The 21,765-nt window shown below is 39.8% G+C and overlaps 2 protein-coding genes and 1 pseudogene across 2 annotated transcripts; all 3 read left to right on the forward strand.

Annotated features, from left to right (window-relative positions):
• Window positions 1-571: 571 nt before the first annotated feature.
• Window positions 572-3,915, forward strand: LOC145509114 (olfactory receptor 7A5-like; annotated as a pseudogene).
• Window positions 3,916-9,204: 5,289 nt separating this feature from the next.
• Window positions 9,205-11,705, forward strand: LOC145508909 (olfactory receptor-like protein OLF4). Its single transcript, XM_081496680.1, has 2 exons — window positions 9,205-9,227; window positions 10,730-11,705. The coding sequence occupies exon 2, from the start codon at window positions 10,758-10,760 to the stop codon at window positions 11,703-11,705; it is 948 nt and encodes a 315-aa protein (XP_081352806.1). The 5' UTR covers window positions 9,205-9,227; window positions 10,730-10,757.
• Window positions 11,706-17,667: 5,962 nt separating this feature from the next.
• LOC145509106 (olfactory receptor 7A5-like) lies at window positions 17,668-18,594 on the forward strand. Its single transcript, XM_081497059.1, has one exon. The coding sequence runs from the start codon at window positions 17,668-17,670 to the stop codon at window positions 18,592-18,594; it is 927 nt and encodes a 308-aa protein (XP_081353185.1).
• Window positions 18,595-21,765: the final 3,171 nt, after the last annotated feature.

A 21,765-nucleotide genomic window follows, 5' to 3' on the forward strand; every position in this document is an offset into this window, starting at 1 on the left:
TGGATTGTGAACACTTCCGTTTTTTGGCACCATATATTTGTTACCTATATTTGTTTAGAGGGACTTCCCAGGTGGCTCAGTGGTAAAGAATCTGCCTGGCAATGCAGAAGAGGCAGGTTAGATCCCTGGGTTGAGAAGGTCACCTAGAGAAGGAAATGACAACCCAGTCCAGTATTCTCGCCTGAGAAATCCCATGGACAGAGGAGCCTGGCCGGCTATAGTCCAGGGGCTGGGGTGGGGGGTGGGGGCAGTCTCAAAAGTGTCAGACACAGCTTAGTGATTAAACAGCAATATGTGTTTTGGACATGGTTGACACTCAATATATATTCTTCAAATGTATGAAAGTATTTCTCATTACAACTGTAGAATGCGTATTTCTTTGGGAATATGCTAACAGTGGGGCAAAAAAGCCTAAGTAGAGATAAAACAGGACTTTTCTAAACACAATATATTAAAAATATTTTATTGAGAGCAAAATAGAAATTTTACTGTTTCATCTATGAGACTTATGCCAATTTGTGTGAAAATTAGTCATGTTATTTTCATTTTTCCTGGTAGTCACCTCTACCACATGGAAACAGGTAACAATACACAATTTTCTGAATTTTTCCTTCCGGGATTCTCAAAGGATCCAGAATTGCAGCCCCTCATCTTTGGGCTTTTGCTCTCCATGTACCTGATTGCTGTGTTTGGAAACCTGCTCATTATCCTGGTCACCATCTCTGACTCCCACATCCACACACCCACGTACTTCTTCCTCTCAAACCTGTCCTTTGTAGACATCTGCTTTGCTTCCACCACCATCCCAAAGATGCTGCAGAATATTCAGATTCAGAGCAAAGTCATAACCTATGAAGGCTGCATCACCCAGATATATTTTTACATACTGTTTGCAGGATTAGATGACATTCTCCTGAGTGTGATGGCCTATGATCGGTATGTGGCCATCTGCCACCCCTGCACTACATGGTCATCATGAGCCCCCAGCTCTGTGGACTGCTGGTTCTGATATCCTGGGTAATGATTGCCTTGTGACCCTTGCTACACAGCTTAATGATGTTGTGATTGTCCTTCCGTCCTGTTGTGCAAATCCCCCACTTTTTCTGTGAACTCAGCCAGGTGATACAACTTGCCAGTTCTGACAACTTCTTAATAACATAGTGATGTATTTTGCAGCTGTCCTGATGGGTGGTGGTCCTTTTGCTGCTGTCCTTTACTCATATTCTAAAATAGTTTTCTGCACATGTAAAATCATATCAGTTCAGTTCAGCTCAGTTCAGTCGCTCAGTCGTGTCCGACTCTTTGCGACCCCATGAATTGCAGCACGCCAGGCCTCTCTGTCACATCGCCAACGCCCGGAGTCTACACAAAACCATGTCCATTGAGTCGGTGATCCATCCAACCATCTCATCCTCTGTCGTCCCCTTCTCCTCCTGCCCACAATCCTACACAGCATTAGGGTCTCTTCCAATGAGTCAGCTCTTCGCATGAGGTGGCTAAAGTATTGGAGTTTCAGCTTCAACATCAGTCCTTCCAATGAACACCCAGGATTGATCTCTTTTAGGATGGATTGATTGGATCTCCTTGCAGTCCAAGGGACTCTCAAGAGTCTTCTCCAACACCATACTTCAAAAGCATCAATTCTTTGGCGCTCAGCTTTCTTCACCGTCCAACTCTCACATCCATACATGACCACTGGAAAAACCATAGCCTTGACTAGACGGACCTTTGTTGGCAAAGTAATGTCTCTGCTTCTAAATACGCTATCTAGGTTGGCCATAACCTTCCTTCCAAGGAGTAAGCATCTTTTACGTTCATGGCTGCAATCACCATCAGCAGTGATTTTGGAGCCCAAACAAAGTCTGACACTGTTTCCACTGTTTCCCCATCTGTTTGTCATGAAGTGATGGGACCAGATGCCATGATCTTAGTTTTCTGAACGTTGAGCTTTAAGCCAACTTTTTCACTCTCCTCTTTCACTTTCATCAAGAGGCTCTTTAGTTCTTCAATTTCTGCCATAAGGGTGGTGTCATCCGCATATCTGAGGTTATTGATATTTCTCCCGGCAATCTTGATTCCAGCTTGTGTTTCTTCCAGCCCAGCGTTTCTCATGATGTACTCTGCATATAAGTTAAATAAGCAGGGTGACAATATACAGCCTTGAGGTACTCCTTTTCCTATTTGGAACCAGTCTGTTGTTCCATGTCCAGTTCTAACTGTTGCTTCCTGACCTGCATACAGGTTTCTCAAGAGACAAGTCAGATGGTCTGGTATTCCCTTCTCTTTCAGAATTTTCCACAGTTTATTCTGATCCACACTGTCAAAGGCTTTGGCATAGTCAATAAAGCAGAAATAGATGTTTTTCTGGAACTCTCTTGCTTTTTCGAGGATCCAGTGGATATTGGCAATTTGATCTCTGGTTCCTCTGCCTTTTCTAAAACCAGCTTGAACATCTGGAAATTCATGGTTCACGTATTGCTGAAGCCTGGCTTGGAGAATTTTGAGCATTACTTTACTAGCATGTGAGATGAGTGCAATTGTGTGGTAGTTTGAGCATTCTTTGGCATTGCCTTTCTTTGGGATTGGAATGAAAACTGACCTTTTCCAGTCCTGTGGCCACCGCTGAGTTTTCCATATTTGCTGGCATATCGAGTGCAGCACTTTTATGGCATCATCTTTCAGGATTTGAAATAGCTCCACTGGAATTCCATCACCTCCACTAGCTTTGTTTGTAGTGATGCTTTCTAAGGCCCAGTTGACTTCACATTCCAGGATATCTGGCTCTAGGTGAGTGATCACACCATCGTGATTATCTGGGTCGTGAAGATCTTTTTTGTACAGTTCTTCTGTGTATTCTTGCCACCTCTTCTTAATATCTTCTGCTTCTGTTAGGTCCATACCATTTCTGTCCTTTATCGAGCCTATCTTTGCATGAAATGTTCCTTTGGTATCTCTAATTTTCTTGAAGAGATCTCTAGTCTTCCCCAATCTGTTGTTTTCCTCTATTTCTTTGCATTGATCACTGAGGAAGGCTTTCTTTTCTCTCCTTGCTATTCTTTGGAACTCTGCATTCAGATGGGAATATCTTTCCTTTTCTCCTTTGATTTTTGCTTTTCTTCTTTTCCCAGCTATTTGTAAGGCCTCCTCAGACAGCCATTTTGCTTTTTTGCATTTCTTTTCCATGGGGATGGTCTTGATCCCTGTCTCCTGTACAATGTCATGAACCTCTGTCCATAGTTCATGAGGCATTCTGTCTATCAGATCTAGTCCCTTAAATCTATTTGTCACTCCTACTGTATACTCATAAGGGATTTGATGTAGGTCATACCTGAATGGACTAGTGGTTTTCCCTATTTTCTTCAATTTAAGTCTGAATTTGGCAATAAGCAGTTCATGATCTGAGCCACAGCCTGCTCCCGGTCTTGTTTTTGCTGTATAGAGCTTCTCCATCTTTGGCTGCAAAGAATATAATCAATCTGATTTCGGTGTTGACCATCTGGTGATGTCCACGTGTAGAGTCTTCTCTTGTGTTGTTGGAAGAGAGTTTTTGCTATTACCAGTTGGTTCTCTTGGCAAAACTCTATTAGCCTTTGCCGTGCTTCATTCTGTACTCCAAAGCCAAATTTGCCTGTTATGCCAGGTGTTTCTTGACTTCCTACTCAGGGGACATATGAAGCTTTTTCCACCTGGGTGTCCCACCTCTCTGTTGTCTGCCTATTTTATTTTACAGCCTTAGGAGTGTTCCTTAGCTCTGCTGCTACCCACACCTCACATTCAAGTACAATTGCCTCGGGGATGTACATAGTGGTCACACCCATGCTGAACTCTTTCATCTACAGTCTGAGAAATTGAGATACAAAAGAGGGTCTAAAGAAATTATATTTGATGCCTGGCATAAAAGGCCAATTATATTAGTGCTCTGGATTGTATAACTCAAAGAATTAGAATCAGAAATTATTCTCTGATCATAGTGAAATAAAATTTGCTCCTTGCACTTATTTCCTGGGATTTCCATTTTTCTTTTCTTCTTTGAATTCATGATCTTTATACAACTTTAGGAACTCTCTTACTAAGCTTTATCCTTAGTCTTATACATAGACAGTTTTTATTTTTTCCTACTCCACCATATTCCTACCTTTGGATCAAAAATGTTTGGAAATTCCATTTCTTTGATGGAGTATCATAGATTTATGAATAATTTATTAGGAGTAATGTCTTTTTATTAAAGCATTTAGTCTGTTGTTGTTCAGTTGCCCAGTCGTGTCCAACCCTTTGTGACCCCATGGATTGCAGCACGCCAGGCCTGCCTGTCCCTCACCATCTCCTGGAGTTTGCCAAAGTTTGTGTTCATTGCATTGGCGATGCCATCCAGCCATCTCATCCTCTGATGCCTTCTTCTTCTGCCCTTGATCTTTCCCAGCAGCAGGGACAATTCCAGTGAGTCATCTGTTTGCGTCAGGGGACCAAATACTGGAACTTCAGCTTCAGCATCAGTCTTTCCAGTGAATATTCAGGGTTGATCTCCCTTAAGACTTACTGATTTGATTTCCTTGCTGTCCAAGGGACTATCAGGAGTCTTCTCAAGCAGCATAGTTCAAAGGCGTCAATTATTCCACATTCTGCCTTCTTTATGGTCCAGCTCTCACAACCATATGTGACCACTGAGAAAACCATAGTCTTGACTATACAGACCTTTGTTGGCAGAGTAATGTCTCTGCTTTTCAACATGCTGTCTAGGTTTGTCATTGCTTTCCTGCCAAGAAGCAATCATCTTCTGAATCCATCGCTGCAGTCACTGTCCACAGTGATTTTGGAGCCCAAGAACAGGAAATCTACTACTGCTTCCACCTTTCCCCCTTCTACTTGTCATGAAGTATTGGGGCTGGATGCCATGATGTTAGTTTTTTTAATATTTAGTTATAAGCTGGCTCTTTAGGAGAGCATTTAATCTACTGGCTGCTAAAGAGGATTTTGGTAGGTATTACTTATTGCCCATTTGTTGTTTTCTGTTTGTGTAGTTCTTTGTTTTTCTGTTTTCTTCGTGTTTCTTCTCTTATGATTTGATGATTTTATTTAGTGATATGCTTGTGTTACTTTCTCTCTAGTTTTTGCTTATCTAGTGTAGATTTTTGATGTATGGTAAACAAAGTGTCTTCATATGATGATCTACAACGATGTCTATTTTTAAAAACAAGTTGTCTTTTAAGTTCATTTACGTACCAATATCACTACATTTTAACTCCTTGCTAACTTTGTGTCTTTGAAGCCATATTTGACCCCTTCCATATTTATACTTTCATTCTTATTTTAGCTATATTTGATTTTAGAATTTTTTTGTCTATTAAATTTTCATACTAGCTTAAGTGATTTGATCCTCAGCCTTTCTACATGTTTGCATGTAGAAAAGCAGGATTTTCTAGCAGGATTTTCTCTTTCTTATAGTTTCTTACCACTTGTTATGCCTTTTCCTTTCTTTCTTTGAGAAGGTACTATATCATTCCCATGTAGAGTAGGTTTAGAATTGATAAATTCTATTAGTCTTTGCTTGTCTGAAAAGTTCTTTATCTCCCCTTTGATTCTAAATGATAATCTTGCTGGGTAAAATGCCCTAGTTTGCAGGTTTTTCCCTCTCAACACTTTAAACATATCGTACCTCTCTGTTCTATCATGCAAAGTTTCTGAAAAAAACAAACAAAAAAAGAAATTAACTGATAAACTTATATGTTTCCATCTTATATGACACTGTTTTACTTTTGCTGCCTTTAGAAACCCATATCTTTAACTTTGTGGTTTAAATTGCTGCATCTTGGTGTAGGTCTTGTTGCTGTCATTTTGGGGAGATGTTTTTTGCTTCTGGTAACTGAATTTGCTTTTTTATTCAGGTTTGGAAAGTTTTTAGACATAAGTTTATCAAATACATTTTGACTACCTTCTCTTTTTATCTTTTCCTTCCTGGACACTCCAATTATACCAGTGTTGGTGTTCTTAATGTAGTCAAACATCCCTCAAGCTATTCTCATTTTTCCTTTTTTTTTCTTTTCTGACTGAATCATCTCTATGATTCTATATTTCAGTTAACATGCATTCTTCTGTATCACCTGGTATACTATTACCTACTTCTAATTGTTGTTCATTTCATTTATTGTAGTGTTCAGTTCTAACTAGTTTTTATTTTATAGTTCCCTGTTAAAATTATCACTGTGCTCATAAGTCCTTCTTTTCACAGAATTAAATATTTTATGGTCTTCCACTCATTGACAAAATGCACAGGGTGAATACTGAAAGTAGAACTTCTTTTGGAAGATTTCTTGAGTCATTTTAGCTTGAGAACAGGGAGTTTTATATCATCTTTACTAATGCATTGAATTCCAAATCTGGTAAACTGTTTGCTTCTCTTTCATTTGCTGTTTTTTAGGCATGATCTCTTGCTATTTCAGTTGGGACAAATTTCTCTGTCTTTTCATTTTCTGTACATTTGTCTGTCTATCTGAAATTATGTGCCACAGTTAACTCTTGCAGTCTTGAAGTGGTGTCTTTCTGTGGGAACAGTCATATACCATTGATGTGTGCCCTTTGCTTTGTTGAGAGAGCTGGATCTGATGTTATCACAATTCGCACCTTTCTTTAGGGTTTACTGGTTGCAATCATCTGGCTATGAGGGATGGAGGACTTAGGGCTTGAGCCAGGTATGAGATATGGCTTCCTCTTTGCTTAGTGGCCATTACTGGCCTAATGGGAGGGAGGCATGTCCCAAGTTGCTACAGCAGAAACCCTCAGGGCTCACATATGAGCTGACTTTGTTCCCCCTAAGTGTGTGCTTCCCCACTCCTGTACCAGCACTGTTGACCCAGAGGGGAGCAGTGCTGGAGCAAGAAATGCTAGTGTGTGGCACTCTAAATGGGGTGGGGCAAGGACCCTGTTGGCCTGGGCAGAGCTTGAGATGCAGACTGCCTCTCATGTGCTGCCTGTGTAAGCACCGTCAATGGTTGACCATCCCCTGCTCAGAAGCATCTTTGGGTCTGGAGCTCTTTTGTCCCTACAGGAGGGCTGCTGTTCTTGCCATGGTGTGGGGCTGCAAAACAAGGGACTTGAGACATGCATGGATTTCTGGCATGGATAGGGGTGTGGGCTGTGGCATCCAGCTGTCATCAGTGATTGGTGTTGCTTCTGATGTGAAGCCCATGTAAGCACCAGTGATACGTGCTGTGGCCCTGCTTAAACACTGCTTCATGTCTGAGCCTCTGCTGTGTCTCACAGCCAGGTGACCAAGTATCTACTAATCTTAGGCTGTGGCACACACACACACACACGAGCACACTATATAACTATATCTGTATATCTGCATCTCTCTCTCTCTCTCTCTCTCTCTCTCTCTCTCTATATATATATATATATATATATATATATATATATATATATATATATATATATATACATACTGCATCTCTTGCATTGCAGGAAGATTTTTTACTGCCTGATCCACCTGTTGGATCTGCCTGCAATGCAGGGCATGTGGGTTTGATCCCTGGGTTGGGAAGATCCCGGGGGAATGGAATGGCAACCCACTCTAGTATTCTTGATTAGGAAATCCCATGGACAGAGGAGCCTGGTGGGCTACAGCCATAGGGTCACAAAGACTCAGATGTGTCTGAGCACAGCCCAGACACACATATAATGCGCTAAGATAGTTTATGGTGCATATCAACATATCTCTCTTGCAATTACACAGATTTGGTAATGAGGGATTAAAGGATAGCTCTTGACTTCCGATATAACTTGGAAATTTCTAATTGGCTTGGAGAAACTATTGTGCTTCCATCAAGTATATTAACCATGGTTTTATTCTAAACTAGCAAAGTTATCCCCCTTTTTGAAGAGGAGAATAGTAATTTTTAGAGATTTCAGTGGTTCTGTCCCTGCCACAAATCAAAGCATTAAAGATCAGAGAAATCTAATCAAGACAAATCCTCAGTGTTACAGTTTAAGAAAATTTTGTACTCAGAGACATGATGACATGCTGGGAATCTTAGGGCTTTGGAAGCAAGAGATTAAAGGGGAAGGAGTGATAAAAAATGAATTCACCTAACTTATAATGCATGTCTTAGGAACAGTGAATCAGACAGAAAAAAAAAAAATCCGTTCTGTCCAGAAAAGTGTCCCCAAGGGAAATCATGTAGTTAGAGGTTGGAGTAACCAAAGGAACACATCTAATGAGCTGACACAGGAAGCTGTAAATATCTCCTCTGCTGCAGTCCCTTAGCCTGTGCCACTTTGGTTGGTGAGGACCTGGTTCTTGCTTTTGAAGTTCTACATCTGTCTGGCAACCAATGCTTGCTTTTATTACTTTCTGTTTTCTTATTTGGAGACAAAATTCTGTCTGCACCAGTAATCATTTAGGGAGGAATTTTAACTTCTACAGGGAGAGCCTTCTCTTTCAATCTGCAGGCAGGTGAGTCTGAGAGCTCCACAGACACTGCAGGAGAGAATTAGAGAAGATGGAAACAAGGAGTGTGTGCTTGAGGTCACCTGAGGACTGATCTATCATAGCCCAGAGGCCAGAGGTCATTGTAGTTGTTTTCTGGTTTTCCTAATATTAATGTACTTATGTATGGTCTAAAACTAAAGTGAACCTTGCACTTGAAAATACAAGCAGCAAAGTTGATAGTTAAATGGTAACAGTGGAAGCTTAGAAGGAATGATGATGGTGGTTTAGTTGCTAAATTACTCCAACTTTTGTGACCCCGTGGGCTGTAGCCCACCTGGCTCCTCTTTCAGTGGGATTTCCCAGGCAAGAATGCTGGAGTGGGTTGTCATTGTCTTCTCCAGGGAATCTTTCTGAGCCAGGAATCTAACCTACGTCTCCTGCATTGACAAGCAGGTTCTTTACTTCCTGAGCCACCAGGGAAATCCAGTTAGAAGGAATAGGAGGCATAAAATGCTTCCAGTAAAAGTAGAAAGTAAGTATAAGGATCTTATTTACGAACAGGAGGAAACAAATAGGGAAAGTCCATTAGAAAGGAAGTCTTCTATGGCTTCATATGCCTCATATAAAACATATCCAACTTCTGTTGTATTGTTTCTATTTCTGCTTTTGAATTGGTAGTTTATACCCCAGTTGTTTCTTTTCCTCTTGAGGTATTCAAACTGTAAGATGTTCCATGTCATAACTGTATCATTATTTACATCCTTGAACAAAAGATATTTTTCTTCATTTTTTTTCCCCTGTGCATCAGAGAGATGTCACTGGAGGTGGAGTGTTGATGAAGCAAGGAAACTTTTCTTTATTCTGTTGTCTCAGGGGTCATTTGAGTATATTGGATATTATTTTCCCTTAATGCCCATAAGTCCATTTCATTTCTCTCTCTTTCTTTCACTCTCATACTTTTCATTGTTTCCTGAATACCAAGCAGAAATTGGCTATACCAAAAATGAACCCCAATTTATTGTTCCATGAGAAGTTTATAAACTGGAATTTCAGGGAAAAAATTATATATTCTTTTGGAGAATACATAATTCTGACTAGCTGAACTGTAAGCACTCACAACCTAAAGAGAGTGAATCTGGGTGACCAACGCATGGTAGTGACACAACCCAGAAGAACATGGTGTATTTGTGTGTGTGCATACACACTTATGCCTTGAAATGGAGGACAGGTCTTAAAGTAGAGGCACCTGGATTCATCTGCTAAATGACTTATACACACATGTCAAAATTAAGTCAACAGATGGAACTTAGAAGGGAATCATATAATTCACAGGATGGTTTTATAGCCAAATTGATAATGTGCAAGGAAGCACATGGAACGAGGGATTCTCTGTGGACTGAAGATTCAGCTGTAGCAGGAAGGCCACCTTGTTCCTCAGCATCCCTGACACCATCTCTAATCACTCCCCCTCTTGCTTATCCCTCTGCCTCACTGGCTTCCTTGTTTGCACTCGAACATGTGGAACAAGCATCTTCCTCAGGTCCTTAGCACTGGTAACTCCCTCTTCCAGGCACACACTTCTGACATCACACTAGCTCCTCGTCTCTCTTTCTTTAGAAACCTGTTCAAACATCACCTAGTTTGCTGGACTTTTCTGAACATTCAGAACAAAATAACACCTCCTACCACTCTCTTTTATACCTGGTTTTGTTTTCTTCATAGCATCTGTCACATCTAACATATTCTATAGTATTTTATTTGAATATCCTCACTTAATGTTCTTGGATTGCAAGAGGTTTACTTTCAGCACTTTTTACTGGGTTAGCACTAAATATGTATTTCTCAAATGAGTGAAGAAATATCACATTAAAACTCTAGAATATATGACCTCTTAGCAAACGTGATGAGAATGTGGCAAAAATTCCTAGTCAGAAATGAAATGAAGCATACCCTCAAAGGGGCTTCTGCAGTGACTCAGAGGTTTAGAATTCACCTGCAATGGAGTAGCCCTTCAAGAGACTCGGGTTCAATCCCTGGGTTGGGAGGAACCCCTGGAGGAGGGCATGGCAATCCACTCCAGAACTCTTTCCTGGGAAATTCCATGGACAGTGGAGGCCGTCATGCTATGGTCCTTGGGATTGGAGAGAGTTGGACACAACTGAAGACGTTAAACATATACACATACACTCAAAGAGAACTTATCTTAAATAAAATATTAACATCAACTTCTTGAGATAGAAATTGAAATTGCAGTCTTTCATCTATGTGAATTATACCAGTATGAGTCAAAATTGTCAATATTTTTCTTTTTCCTGGTAGTCACCTCCACCCCATGGAAGAAAGTAACAATACACAAATTTCAGGATTTCTTCTTCTGGGACTTTCAAAGGAGTCCAAACTACAGCCCTTCATATTTGGGCTTTTCCTCTCCATGTACCTGGTCACTGTGTTTGGAAACCTCCTCATCATCCTGGCCGTCAGCTCAGACCCCCACATCCACACCCCCATGTACTTCTTCCTCTCCAATCTGTCCTTTGTAGACATCTGCTTCACCTCCACCACCATCCCAAAGATGCTGTGGAACATCCGGACCCAGAGTAAAGTAATCACGTATGAAGGCTGTATCACTCAGATGTATTTTTACATACTCTTTGCAGGATTAGATGACTTTCTCCTGACTGTTATGTCCTATGACCGGTATGTGGCCATCTGCCACCCGCTGCACTACATGGTCATCATGAGTTCCAAGCTCTGTGGACTGCTGGTGCTAATATCTTGGTTAACGAGTGTCCTGTATTCCTTGCTACACATTTTAATGGTGTTGCGATTGTCCTTCCGCCCTAGTGCGCAAATCCCCCAATTTTTCTGTGAACTCAATCAGGTGGTACAACTTGCCAGTTCTGATAATTTTCTTAATAACATAGTGATGTATTTTGCAGCTGTCCTGATGGGTGTTGGTCCTTTTTCTGGTATCCTTTACTCCTACTCTAAAATAGTTTCCTGCATATGTAAGATTTCATCAGTTCAAGGGAAATATAAAGCATTTTCTACCTGTGTGTCCCACCTCTTGGTTGTCTCCTTATTTTATTTTACAGCCTTAGGAGTGTACCTTAGTTCTGCTGCTACCCATAGCTCACATTCAAGTACAATTGTCTCTGTGATGTACACTGTGGTCACACCCATGCTGAATCCCTTCATCTACAGTCTGAGGAACAAAGATATAAAGGGGGCTCTGAAGAGTTTATATTTGACGCCAAGTATAAAAGACCAATTATACTAGTGTCCTGGATTAGATAACTCAAAGCCTCTGAACCTGAAATCGTGACTCTTTGATCATTGTGGAATAAAATTTGCTCCTTGTAGGTATTACCTGGGATTTCCAATTTTTTTTTCTTCTTTGGATTCAGCATCTTTATACAATTTAGGCACTTTCTTTATTAAGCTTTATTCTCAGTCTTATATACATAGTTTTTATTTTTTCTTACTCCACAATTTATATACCTTCAGATAAAAAAATGTTTGGAAATTTCATTTCTTTGGTGGGGTATCATAGATTTATGAAGAATTTATTAACGATAATGTCTTTTTATTAGAGGATTTAGTCTACTGACACACAAAGAGATTATCCATAGGTGCTGCTTATTGCCAGTGTGTTACTTGTTTTTTTAGTTCTTGGTTTTTTTCTTCTGTGTGTTTCTTAAGATTTGATGATTTGATTTAGTGGTATGCTTTGAGCAAGCTCCTGAAGATGTCGAAGGACAGGGAAGCCTGGTGTGCTGCAGTCCATGGGGTTGCAACAAGTCAAATACAACTAAGTGACTGAACAACAAAGTAATATGCTTGTGTTTCTTTCTCTCTAGTTTTTGTTTATCTAGTGTAGTTTTTATGATGTACGGTAAACAGTGGGTTTTTAATATGATGACCCACTACTTTATTTACTTTTTAAAACAGGCTGTCTTTTAAGTTCCTGCACTTTCAAATAGGGCTTCCCTTGTAGTTCAGTCGGTAAAGAATTTCCCTGCAGTGCAGGAGACCCAGGTTCGATCCCTGGGTTGGGAAGATCCCCTGGAGAAGGAAATGGCAATCCACTCCAGTATCTTGCCTGGAAAATCTCATGGACAGAGGAGCCTGGTGGGCTGTAGTCCATGGGGTCGCAAAGAGTCGGGCACGACTGAGCGACTAACACTTAACACTTTCAAATAGCACTACATTTCCACTCCCTGACCTACATTGCATGTTTGTTGTTATATTTAACACCTCACTATTTATCCCTTTAATTCTTATTTGTGGATACACTTGACTTTAAAAAATCTTTTTGCCTATTAAATTTTCATTCTAGCTTAAGTGATTTTATCCTCAGCCTTTCTGCACATGTGCCTTCACTAGTGGGATTTTGTCTTTTATATAGTTTCTTGCCACTTGTTATGCCTTTTTTTCCTTCTTAAGAAGATTCTACATCATTCCTTGTAGAGTAGGCTTAGAATTGATAAATTATTTTAGTCTTTGCTTGTCTGAAAAGTCTCCTTCGATTCTAAACGATAATCTTGCTGGGTAGAATGCCCTAGTTTGCAGATTTTTCCCTCTCAGCAGTTTAAATATATCAGACTTCTCCCATCTGACAAGTAATGTTTCTGCAAAAAATATATATGTAAAAAAAGAGAAAAGACATCAGTTGACAGACTTACAGGTTTCCTTTTTATATGTCAGTGTTTTACTTGTGCTGCCTTTAGAAAGCCATATCTTCAATATTGCAGTTTTAATTGATGTATATTGGTGTGGCTCTTGTTGCTGTAATTTTGGGGGGATACTTTTTGCTTCTTGCACCTGAATTTGCTTTTTTATTCAGGTTTGGGAAGTTTTCAGCCGTAAGTTTATCAAATACGTTTTGACTAACTTCTCTTTTTCTCTTTTCCTCCCTGAACACTCCAATTACGCCAGTGTTGGTGTTCTTAATGTAGTCAAACACTCTTCACACTATTCTCACTTTTCATTTGTTTTTATCTTTTCTGAGTCATTTCCATGATTTTATATCACCTGATACACTATTAATATTTCTAGTTCCTGTTCATTTCATTTATTTCAGTGTTCAGTTCTAACTAGTTTTTATTTTATAGTTCCCTGTTAAAATGATCACTGTGTTCATCAGTCCTTTTTTTCACAGAATTAAATATTTTATGGTCTCCCACTTATTAACAAAATGCATAGGGTGAATACTGAAAGTAAAACTTCTTTTGGAAGATTCCTTGAATCATTTTAGTTTGAGAAAATGGAGTTTTATATCATCTTTACTAATGCATTGAATTCTAAATCTGTTACATTGTTTCTCTTTCATTAGCTGTTTTTTAAGGCATGATTCTGTTACTGTTTCAATTGGGATAAATTCCTCTGTCTTTTCCTTTTCTGTACCTTTGTCTATCTTCTGAAATTATATGCCGCAGTTAACTCTTGCAGTCTTAAAGTGGTGCCTTTCTGTGGGAACAGTCATATACCATTGATGTGTACCCAGTGGCTTTACTGGAAGAGTTGGATTTGATAGGTACCATGGCCCTGCTTAGACATTGCTTCATGTCTGAGCCTCTGCTATGACTCATAGCTAGGTTCCCAAGCACCCAGGCAGGCTGTGGAACACACACACAGAGTATATATATATATATATATATAGTGGATCTAGTGTCAAAGAACACGCCTGGCAATGCAGGAGACATAAGAGCCGTGGGTTCCATTGCTGGGTCAGGAAGATCCCTTGGAGAATGAAATGGCAACCCACTCCAGTATTCTTGTCTGGGAAATCCCATGCACAGCGAAGCCTGGAGGGCTACAGTCTGTGGGGTTACAAAGATTTATTTGGACAAGACTTAGCACATACCCCCCACACACATACTATGCTATAATAGTTTATGGTGCATATCAACATATAAATATCTCTCTTACAATTACAAACATTTAATAATGAGAGACTAAAGGATAGCTCTTGACTTCTCATATAATTGGGAAATTTCTAATTGGCCTGGAGAAACTGTCACGGATCCAGGGAGTATAATAACCATGGTTTTATACTAAAGGGGCAAAGTTATCCCCCTTTTGGAAGAGGAGAATAGTAATATTTAGAGATTTCAGTGGTCCTGTCCCTGACACAAGTCAAAGCACTAAAGATCAGAAGGACCTAATCAAGACAAATCCTCAATGTTACAGTTTAAAGAAAATTTTGTACTCAGAGACGTGATGACATGCTGGGAATCTTAGGGCTTTGGAAGCAAGAGAATTAAAGGGGAAGGAGTGATAAAAAATGAATTCACCTAACTTATAATGTATGTCTTAGGAACAAAAAACCATTAGAAAAAAAAATTCTGTCCAGAAAAGTGTCCCCAAGGGAAATCATGTAATTAGAGGTTTCCTCTGGAAACATGTCTAATGAGCTGATGCAGGAAGCTGCAAATATCTCCTCTGCTGCAGTCCCTTAGCCTGTGCCACTTTGATTGGTCAGGACCTGGTTCTTGGTTTTGAAGTTCTACATCTGTCTGGAAACCAATGCTTGATTTTATCACTTCCTGTTTTCTTATTTGGGGACAAAATTCTGTCTGCATCAGTAATCATTTAGGGAGGAATTTTGACTTCTACAGGGAAGAAGTGATAAAATCTACAGGCAGATGAGTCTGAGAGCTCCACAGACACTGCAAGAGAGCCTCAGAGAGGATGGAAGCCAAGTGCATGTACTTGAGGTCACCTGAGGACCAATCTATCATAGCCCAGAGGCCAGAGGTCATTGTAGTTGTTTTCTGGTTTTCCTAATATTAATGTACTTATTTATGATCTAAAACTAAAGTGAGCCTTGCACTTGAAAATGTAAGCGTCAAGGTTGACAATTAGGTGGTAATATTGGAATCTCAGATCGTATGGTTGTGGTGGTTTTATCAATAAGTTGTGTCCAGCTCTTGAGACCCCATGGACTGTAGCCTGCCTGAGTCCTCTGTCAATGGGATTTCCCAGGCAAGAATACTGGAATGGATAGCCAGTTCCTTCTCCAAGGGAGCTTCCCTCCCCAGGGATCAAACCTTTGTCTCCTGCATTGACAAAAGGCTTCTTTGCTTTCTGAGCCACCAGGCAAATCCCTTTAGTAGGAATAGAAGGCATAAAATGCTTCCAGTATAATTAGAAAATAAGTATAAGAATCTTATTTATGAACAGGAGGAAACAAATAGGGAAAGGCCTTAAGGAAAAGAAACCTTCTACTGTTTCATATGCTTCATATAAAACATGTCCAACTTCTGCTGTATTTTGTCTATTTCTGATTTTAAATTGGTAGTTTATGTTCCAATTTTTTATTTTCTTCTTAGGATAGTCACACTATCCTAAGTCTTACTTGTAAGATCTAAGTCACACTTGTAAGATCTTTCAAGTCATATCTATATCACTGTTTATGTCCTTGGCATAAATATATTTTTCTTTATTATTTTTTCTAGGTATCAAGGAGATGTCACTGGAGTTGGAATATTGATGAAGCAGGCGAACTTTTCTTTATTTCATTGTCTCAGGGGTCTTTTTAGTTTATTGGATATTTTTTCCCTTAATGTCCAAATGTCCATTTCATTTCTCTCTTTTCTTTCACTCTCATACTTTTCATTCTTTTCTAAATACTGAGCAGAAATTGGCCATACCAAAAGTGAGCTCCAAGTTTATTGTTTCATGGGAAGTTTATAAACTGGAATTTCTAGGTAAAAGTTATACATTCTTTCAGAGAATAATAACTTGATCTGACCAGCCAATCTGCAACCACTTATAGCCTGAGGAGGGTGGATCTGGGTAGCCAATAATGGTAGTAACACAAACCAGAAAGACATGGTTGTGCGTGTGTGTGTGTGTGTGTCCTGCCTTGTGAAGGGAAAATGGTTCTTAAAGTGGAGGCACCTGAACTCATATATTAAGATGACTTATAGTACAGAAGTCAGAATTCACTCAACAGATGGGACTAAGTAGGGTATCTGATATAATTCATAGGATGGTTTTTCAAGTAAATTCGTAAGGTGCAAGGAACCACATGGAAGAGGGATTCTCTATGTGCTGAAGTGTCACCTGTAGCAGGGAGGCCACCTTGCTCCTCAGCATCCCTGACACCATCTCTAATCACCCCCCTATTGATTATTCCTCTGCCCCGCTGGCTTCCTTGTTTTCATTTGAACATATGGAACAAGCATCTTCCTCAGGTCCTTTGCAGCTCCCTCACAGTTCTCCTGACATCACACTAGCTCCTTATCTCTCTTTCTGGAGGAAAGTGTTCAAACATCATCTCATTCCCTGGTCTTCCCTGAACACTCAGGACAAAATAACACCTCCTACCACTCTCTCTCTTATACTTGGCTTTGTTTTCTTCATAGCATCTGTCACATTCTGACATATTCTATCATATTTTATTTGAATATCCTCATTTACCTTTCTTGGATCGTGAGAGGTTGTTGTTGTTGTTGTTGTTGTTTTTCTATTTAAACACTCTGTGCTTATTGGCTCCATGTACTTGGAACATGCTCTGCACTAAATTAAGCTCTAGATTTATGACCTCTTTGCAAATCTGATGAGAATCGAACATTCCTAGTGAGAGATGAAATGGAGTTTACCCTCAAAGGGGCTTCCAGGGTGACTTAGTGCTAAAGAATCCTCCCCCATTGCAGGAACTGTGTTCAGTTCAGTTCAGTTCAGTCGCTCAGTCGTGTCCGACTCTTTGCGACCCCATGAATTGCAGCACGCCAGGCCTCCCTGTCCATCACCAACTCCCGGAGTTTACCCAAACCCATGTCCATCGAGTCAGTGATGCCATTCAGCCGTCTCATCCTCTGTCCTCCCCTTCTCCTCCTGCCCCCAATCCTACCCAGCATTAGGGTTTTTTCCAATGAGTCAACTCTTCACATGAGGAACTGTTTAGGAGATACCTACTCAATCCCTGTGTTGTGAAGAACACTTGGCGGAGGACATGGCAATGCATTCCAGAATTCAAGCCACTCTGGGGAAATCCCATGGACAGAGGAGCCTGGTGGGCTACAGTTCATGGGGTCGCACACAGTTGGACACAACTGAGGCGGCTGAACACACGCACACACACCCTCAAAGAGAACTTACCTATAAATAAAGTATTAACATCAATTTCTTGAGGGCCAAATAGAAATTGCAGTGTTTCAGCTATGTGAAGTATTCCAGTTTGTGTGAAAATTAGTCATGTTATTTTTCTTTTTCCTGGTAGTCACCTGCACCCCATGGAAACAAGTAACAACACACAAATTTCAGGATTTCTTCTTCTGGGACTTTCAAATGGACCAGAACTGCAGCCCCTCATATTTGGACTTTTCTTCACCATGTACCTGATCACTGTATTTGGAAACGTACTTATCTTGGCTGTCAGCTTGGACTCCCACCTCCACACCCCCATGTACTTCTTCCTCTCCAGCCTGTCCTTTGTAGACATCTGTATCATCTCCACCACCATCCCAAAGGTGCTGTGGAACATCCAGATACAGAGCAAAGATATCACCTATGAAGGCTGCATCACCCAGATATATTTTTACATACTGTTTGCAGGATTAGATGACATTTTCCTGAGTGTGATGGCCTATGATCAGTATGTGGCCATCTGCCACCCCCTGCACTACGCGGTCATCATGAGCCCCCGGCTCTGTGGACTTCTTGTTCTGATATCCTGGGTGCTGATTGCCTTGTATTCCTTGCTACACAGCTTCATGGTGTTGCGATTGTCCTTCTGTCCAGTTGTGCAAATCCCCCACTTTTTCTCTGAACTCCATGAGGTGGTACAACTTGCCAGTTCTGACAACTTTCTTAATAACATAGTGATGTATTTTGCAGCTGTCCTGATGGGTGGTGGTCCTTTTGCTGGTATCCTTTACTCATATTCTAAAATAGTTTTCTGCACATGTAAAATCATATCAGCTCAGGGAAAGTATAAAGCATTTTTTACCTCTGTGTCCCACCTCTTGGTTGTCTCCTTATTTTATTTTTTAGCCTTAGGAGTTTACCTTAGATCTGGTGCTACCCACAGCTCACATGCAAGTACAATTGCCTCGGTGATGTACACTGTGGTCACATCCCTGCTGAACCCCTTCATCTACAGTCTGAGAAATCAAGATATAAGCAGAGCTCTGAAGAGATTCTACTTCATGCCAACTTAAAAGACCAAATACCCTAGTGCCCTGGATTGCATAGCTCAAAGCCTCTGAACCAGAAATTGTGATTCTTTGATCATTGTGGAATAAAATTTGCTCCTTCAACTTGTTTCTCGGAATTTCCATTTTTCTTTTCATCTTTAAATTCAGCATCTTTATGCAATTTTAGGAACTCTCTTTATTAAACTTTTTCCTCAGTCTTATACATAGGCCATTTTTGTTTTTTCCCACTTAAAAATTTTCCTACCTTTGGGTCAAAAATATTTGTAGATTCTATTCTTTGTTGGGGCATCATAGATTTACTAAGAATAATTACATCTTTCTTTTTTTTAATAAATTTATTTATTTTAGTTGGGGGCTAATTACTTTACAATATTGTAATAGTTTTTGCCATACATTGACATGAATCAGCCATGGGTTTACATGTGTTCCCCCTCCTGGACCCCCCACCCACCTCCCTCCCCATCCCATCCATCTGGGTCATCCCATTGCCCTGGCCCTGAGCCTTTGTCTCATGCATCGAACATGGAATGGTGTTCCGTTTCACATATGATAATATACATGTTTCAATGCTATTCTCCCAGAACGTCCCACCCTCACCTTCTCCCTCCGAGTCCATAAGATTGTTCTATGCATCTGTGTCTCTTATTCTGTCTCGCATATAGGGTTATCGTTACCATCTTTCAAATTCCATATATATGCATTAGTATACTGTATTGTTGTTTTTCTTTCTGGCTTACTTCACTCTGTATAATGGGCTCCAGTTTCATCCATCTCAGTAGAACCGATTCAAATGTATTTTTTTAATGGCTGAGTAATATTCCATTGTGTATATGTACCACAGCTTCCTTACCGATTCGTCTGCTGATGGACATCTAGGTTGCTTCCATGTCCTGGCTATTGTAAACAGTGCTGCGATGAACATTGGGGTACATGCGTCTCTTTCAATTCTGGTTTCCTCGGTGTGTATGCCCAGCAGTGGGATTGCTAGGTCATATGGCACTTCTGTTCCCAGTTTTTTAAGGAATCTCCACACTGTTCTCCATAGTGGCTGTACTAGTTTGCATTCCCACCAACAGTGTAAGAGGGTTCCCTTTTCTCCACACCCTCTCCAGCATTTACTGCTTGTAGACTTTTGGATAGCAGCCATTCTGACTGGTGTGAAATGATACCTCATTGTGGTTTTGATTTGCATTTCTCTAATAATGAGTGATGTTGAGCATCTTTTCATGTGTTTGTTAGCCATCTGTATGTCTTCTTTGGAGAAATGTCTGTTTAGTTCTTTGGCCCATTTTTTGATTGGGTCGTTTATTTTTCTAGAATTCAGCTGCAGGAGTTGCTTGTATATTTTTGAGATTAATTGTTTGTCTGTTGCTTCGTTTGCTATTATTTTCTCCCATTCTGAAGGCTGTCTTTTCACCTTGCTTATAGTTTCCTTTGTTGTGCAAAAGCTTTTAATTTTAATTAGGTCCCATTTGTTTATTTTTGCTTTTATTTCCAATATTCTGGGAGGTGGGTCATGGAGGATCCTGCTGTGATTTATGTCGGAGAGTGTTTTGCCTATGTTCTCCTCTAGGAGTTTTATAGTTTCTGGTCTTACGTTTAGATCTTTAATCCATTTTGAGTTTATTTTTGTGTATGGTGTTAGGAAGCGTTCTAGTTTCATTCTTTTACAAGTGGTTGACCAGTTTTCCCAGCACCACTTGTTAAAGAGATTGTCTTTTCTCCATTGAATATTCTTGCCTTCTTTGTCGAAGATAAGGTGTCCATAGGTGCGTGGGTTTATCTCTGGGCTTTCTATTTTGTTCCATTGATCTATATTTCTATCTTTGTGCCAGTACCATACTGTCTTGATGACTGTGGCTTTGTAGTAGAGCCTGAAGTCAGGCAGGTTGATTCCTCCAGTTCCATTCTTCTTCCTCAAGATTGCTTTGGCTATTCGAGGTTTCTTATATTTCCATACAAATTGTGAGATGATTTGTTCTAGTTCTGTGAAAAATACCATTGGTAGCTTGATAGGGATTGCCTTGAATCTATACATTGCTTTGGGTAGTATACTCATTTTCACTATATTAATTCTTCCAATCCATGAACACGGTATATTTCTCCATCTGTTTGTGTCCTCTTTGATTTCTTTCATCAGTGTTTTATAGTTTTCTATATATAAGTCTTTTGTTTCTTTAGGTAGATATATTCCTAAGTATTTTATTCTTTTTGATGCAATGGTGAATGGTATTGTTTCCTTAATTTCTCTTTCTGTTTTCTCATTATTGGAGTATAGGAATGCAAGGGATTTCTGTGTGTTAATTTTATATCCTGCAACTTTACTATATTCATTGATTAACTCTAGTAATTTTCTAGTAGAGTCTTTAGGGTTTTCTATGTAGAGGATCATGTCATCTGCAAACAGTGAGAGTTTTACTTCTTCTTTTCCTATCTGTATTCCTTTTATTTCTTGTTCCGCTCTGATTGCTGTGGCCAAAACTTCCAAAACTATGTTGAATAGTAGTGGTGAAAGTGGGCATCCTTGCCTTATTCCTGACTTTAGGGGAAATGCTTTCAATTTTTCACCATTGAGGATAATGTTTGCTGTGGGTTTGTCATATATAGCTTTTATTATGTTGAGGTATGTTCCTTCTATTCCTGCTTTCTGGAGGGTTTTTATCATAAATGGATGCTGAATTTTGTCAAAGGCTTTTTCTGCATCTATTGAGATAACCATATGGTTTTTATCTTTCAATTTGTTAATGTGGTGTATTACATTGATTGATTTGCGGATGTTAAAAAAACCTTGCATTCCTGGGATAAAGCCCACTTGGTCATGATGTATGATCTTTTTAATATGATGTTGGATTCTGTTTGCTAGAATTTTATTAAGGATTTTTGCATCTATGTTCATCAGTGATATTGGCCTGTAGTTTTCTTTTTTTGTGGCATCTTTGTCTGGTTTTGGAATTAGGGTGATGGTGGCCTCATAGAATGAGTTTGGAAGTTTACCATCTTCTTCAATTTTCTGGAAGAGTTTGAGTAGGATAGGTGTTAGCTCTTCTCTAAATTTGTGGTAGAATTCGGCTGTGAAGCCGTCTGGTCCTGGGTTTTTGTTTGCTGGAAGATTTCTGATTACAGTTTCAATTTCCGTGCTTGTGATGGGTCTGTTAAGATCTTCTATGTCTTTCT

The sequence above is a fragment of the Giraffa tippelskirchi genome, chromosome 6 (genome assembly GCF_054371585.1).
Source record: "Giraffa tippelskirchi isolate mGirTip1 chromosome 6, T2T-mGirTip1v1.2.pri, whole genome shotgun sequence".
NCBI lineage: Eukaryota > Metazoa > Chordata > Mammalia > Artiodactyla > Giraffidae > Giraffa > Giraffa tippelskirchi.